General features: G+C 57.4%; 3 protein-coding genes across 3 annotated transcripts, besides 2 other annotated features; 2 read left to right on the top strand and 1 right to left on the bottom strand.

Moving 5' to 3' along the window:
• Positions 1 to 138: 138 nt before the first annotated feature.
• On the top strand, positions 139 to 474 carry Tco025E_09696 (uncharacterized protein; the record flags this gene model as incomplete). The annotated part of the gene is made up of 1 exon (XM_029376506.1): positions 139 to 474. The coding sequence occupies one exon, from the start codon at positions 139 to 141 to the stop codon at positions 472 to 474; it is 336 nt and encodes a 111-aa protein (XP_029223382.1).
• A 139-nt stretch (positions 475 to 613) lies between these two features.
• Positions 614 to 640: a microsatellite.
• Positions 641 to 1,745: 1,105 nt separating this feature from the next.
• Positions 1,746 to 2,078, top strand: Tco025E_09695 (uncharacterized protein; the record flags this gene model as incomplete). Its single annotated transcript, XM_029376505.1, has 1 exon — positions 1,746 to 2,078. The coding sequence occupies one exon, from the start codon at positions 1,746 to 1,748 to the stop codon at positions 2,076 to 2,078; it is 333 nt and encodes a 110-aa protein (XP_029223381.1).
• A 199-nt stretch (positions 2,079 to 2,277) lies between these two features.
• On the bottom strand, positions 2,278 to 2,691 carry Tco025E_09694 (uncharacterized protein; the record flags this gene model as incomplete). The annotated part of the gene is made up of 1 exon (XM_029376504.1): positions 2,278 to 2,691. One exon carries the CDS (start codon positions 2,689 to 2,691, stop codon positions 2,278 to 2,280), a length of 414 nt encoding a protein of 137 aa, XP_029223380.1.
• A 94-nt stretch (positions 2,692 to 2,785) lies between these two features.
• Positions 2,786 to 2,807: a microsatellite.
• Positions 2,808 to 3,170: the final 363 nt, after the last annotated feature.

Genomic DNA, 3,170 nt, shown 5'->3' with positions numbered 1-3,170 from the left:
GGATGTGTGCCAACAATACCTCATAAACAATATTCTCTTTGTTTCTTAGTTTATATCGCTGTGTGTGTAGGAGGGGGAGTTTGGGCAAAGCAGTGTGTGGTTTTGCAGGCCGAGGTAAGTTTACCAGCGGCGACGGCAATGGGTTGGTGCCCAGCACCGCCCATAAATCGTGGGGCCAACCGAATTTATGCTGTCTTTTTTTTTTGCGTTGGTGCATTGTTTCCCTCGCTTTTTTCTTTTTGTGCATGGCGTCGTTCTGGCTGGTGTGCCGCCGCAGTGGGTGCAGCCGAATTCGTCCCTGAGGGCCTCGAGCAAACGATGTTTTTGGCGCTTCTGTCTCTTGATGAGTTGCCATCCTGGGCGTATGTGCGCCTGCTCCGTGCGTTGCTTGGGCAGCACGCACCGGGCGAGCAGCCTGGAGCTGTGGGCACGTTGGCGCCGCCCTCCTCCTCCTCCTCCTCTTTTGCCGACTGAAGGAGTGCGTGCGGGAGGGGGCCGCCTTGCTTTATTCTGCGGGGCTTTTTTGTGTTTTTGCAGGGGCAGCGGAGCAATTGGGGGTAAACTCCCCCTTGCGGGGGTGGGGGCTTCGGAGTTGTTTGTGGTGCAGGTACAATGTGTGTGTGTGTGTGTGTGTGGGTGTTTCGGCGAGGGAACAACGGCGAGACGGTGAAGCTCCCAACGAAATGTAAACGACGTTTGTGCCTGCGGACGTCCAGTGGGAGACGAGGCAGATGCATCCGTCCCTGCGGGTAATGTACACCGTTTTGTGAGACCACCTGCCCTATACGCCTTTTGCTTTTGTTTTTGCTTCGGGGGTCCATCGTGACGGATGCGGCGGCAACAGGGCCGGCCGACGTCAAATGCTCTGTGGACTTGGACCCCTCCTCTTCGCGAGCCTCCCGGCTGTTTGGCCACGCACAGCTGCCGCCCATGCACCTCGCAGCTGCCAAGTCTGTGGGGGACACGTGCCACGGCACCGGCGCCGTCCTGGATGAGTGTCTTTTAGGCGTCTCAGTGCCGAGCCTGACACCACAACCGCCGGACGCAGTTGTGCAAATGCGCTTGGGCGGCCTCTGAGGTGCGATTGTGGACCGAGTGCCACAAGGCGCCTGCGTCACGGGATTACCTCCCTTTTTGGGGGAACCTAAAAGCAAACAGACTACCCGCCCGCACCGCCCCCGCCTCTGGTTGAGGGGAGCCACACCGCTGGGAGGTCTGCCGTTGCTGCGTGGCACCCTCTGAAGGCCATTCACGAGGCGCCGGCTTTCCTTGGCGTGCATGCCAATGCCTCAATGCGTGCAGGTCCAACACTGCGCCTGGGGTTGTCATTTGCTAACGGCGTTCACCTGAAATTTGGCGGCTCTGCTGCGTTGAAGGATTCATTGGAAAAGGTGGAGGGGTTGTTTGCCCTGGTGGGGCTTCGGGGGGCCTTTGGTGGCACAACCCAGCACACGCCGGTTGCTGAAGAGGGCTTTACTGGAGCTCAATGTCCCGCAAACCCTCAACCTCACTGCAGAAGACGTGCGTAATGGTTTCAATTGCGACAAGCACGGCGAGGATTGCAATGCGCCGATTTCCAACGGTGTCACAGTCCAACATCTCCGTGTCGATTAGCCTTGCTGAGTGTGTGCAGTCGCGTCGTGACAAATAACCTGGCCCCGCTCTCGGCACGACTTTTGGGTAGAATGCTCGGACACACACGATGAGCTGTGGGGCTGTTAAGGATTCCTGGGCATGCCTTCCGGATGTTGGGAAAAGTGAGTATTCAACTCCACCCTCAACGCCGCCTTTTGGCGAGCGTGATTGCTGTGGGTGCTGCCGCTTATTTTGGCAGCCGCCGCCGCCAGGAGTCTATTGGCGTTAGCGTCGAAATGTGGCAGCTACACGCGAAGGTGACCGCGTATCAATTGAGGCGTGCGCTAGTGGGAGGCGCTGCCTTGATGACTCTGACTGTTCTCGCAGCCTTCGGCTTTTACTTGGACCAGCGCCGCGACCGCGGCCGGTTTGTTTGTTTGTTTCTGGGAGACGATTTTCCATCAATGAGCTTCCCACTCGTGGACTCCGCACACACAAAGTAGTGTATTTTGCCGGCGTGTACGTGTTTGCGGTTCCTGTTTTTTGTTTTTGTTTTCGGCGGTGTGCGTCTTTGCATCACGCTGCCGGTCACAGTTGTAATGCACGCTTTTCCCGCAAAAACCCGGCCTGGGAATCTTGGGGCCGATTGGCTGCTTTGGCAAATTCTCGTTCCTCGATTCCTGCGGGGCGCTCCTTGTGGGGTCAGGGCTGCTGCTGGAAGGCGTTGCCTCGGCGGCAATGCGTGCTGGATTTTACTTCTTCCCTTGCGGCAACGGCACTTTTCATTTTTATTGGGGGAGGGCGCGACCACCGTCTGGCGCCGCGACACGCCAGTTCGCAAAAATCGCCTCGTCGAAGGGGCCAGTTGCCGGCGGTGTGCCCGAGGCACAGCCCAATGAGAGGGCGCGAGGAAGGCACGCGAAGGAATTGGCGGGCCGTGCCGTGGAGTGAGGACGTGCCTTTGCGATGGGCCCACACCGCACATTTGTCTTTGCGTGTGTCAGTCTCTCTGCTGGGTGGTTCCTTGTGCTCGGTGCATTGTGAAAGGGAATGGCTTCGGCAGCTGTGCCGGAAGACCGTTCGATGACTCTTTTGGGGGATCAGTGTCACAAACATATTTTTTCTCATCGTCGTCTGTGTTTTCGTCATTCTGATCGCTGCGGTGCCTTTTGCTCGCGTCACGGTCTGCAGCTGACGCACTTCTTCTGGCGTGTGTGTGTGTGTGTGTGTGTCGCTGGCCCATTTCAAATTGAACAGTTTGCACGATGCATGCTCGGCGACAAAGTGAGGGACATTTACGGTGCCGGTGCGGCGCTGCTTTGGCCGCTCACTCCGCGGCTGATCTCCGCCGTCTGGCTGTGGGCCCTCCCGCTGCCGAACACACTTGCAAGGGGAGGCGGCATGTGCGGCAGTGGCTGGCAGCACGCAAGGCGCCACAGTCCTCTGAGCCCCTCTAGCAGCCTTTTTTTTTGCTTTTTAATTTCCGTCTTTGTTGTGTATTATATGCGTTTGTGCCTTTGCCGTGCCTTCTATTTTGATTTTTGTCGCTCTTTTTTTCTTTTTGCTGCTCCTATTAATAGGGAGCGTTAGGGGAC

Source organism: Trypanosoma conorhini, assembly GCF_003719485.1.
Source record: "Trypanosoma conorhini strain 025E chromosome Unknown Tco_14.4_contig_01232, whole genome shotgun sequence".
NCBI classification, from domain to species: domain Eukaryota; phylum Euglenozoa; class Kinetoplastea; order Trypanosomatida; family Trypanosomatidae; genus Trypanosoma; species Trypanosoma conorhini.
Note: the sequence above shows the minus strand (reverse complement) of the source record. Positions and strands in the feature narration are given on the sequence as shown.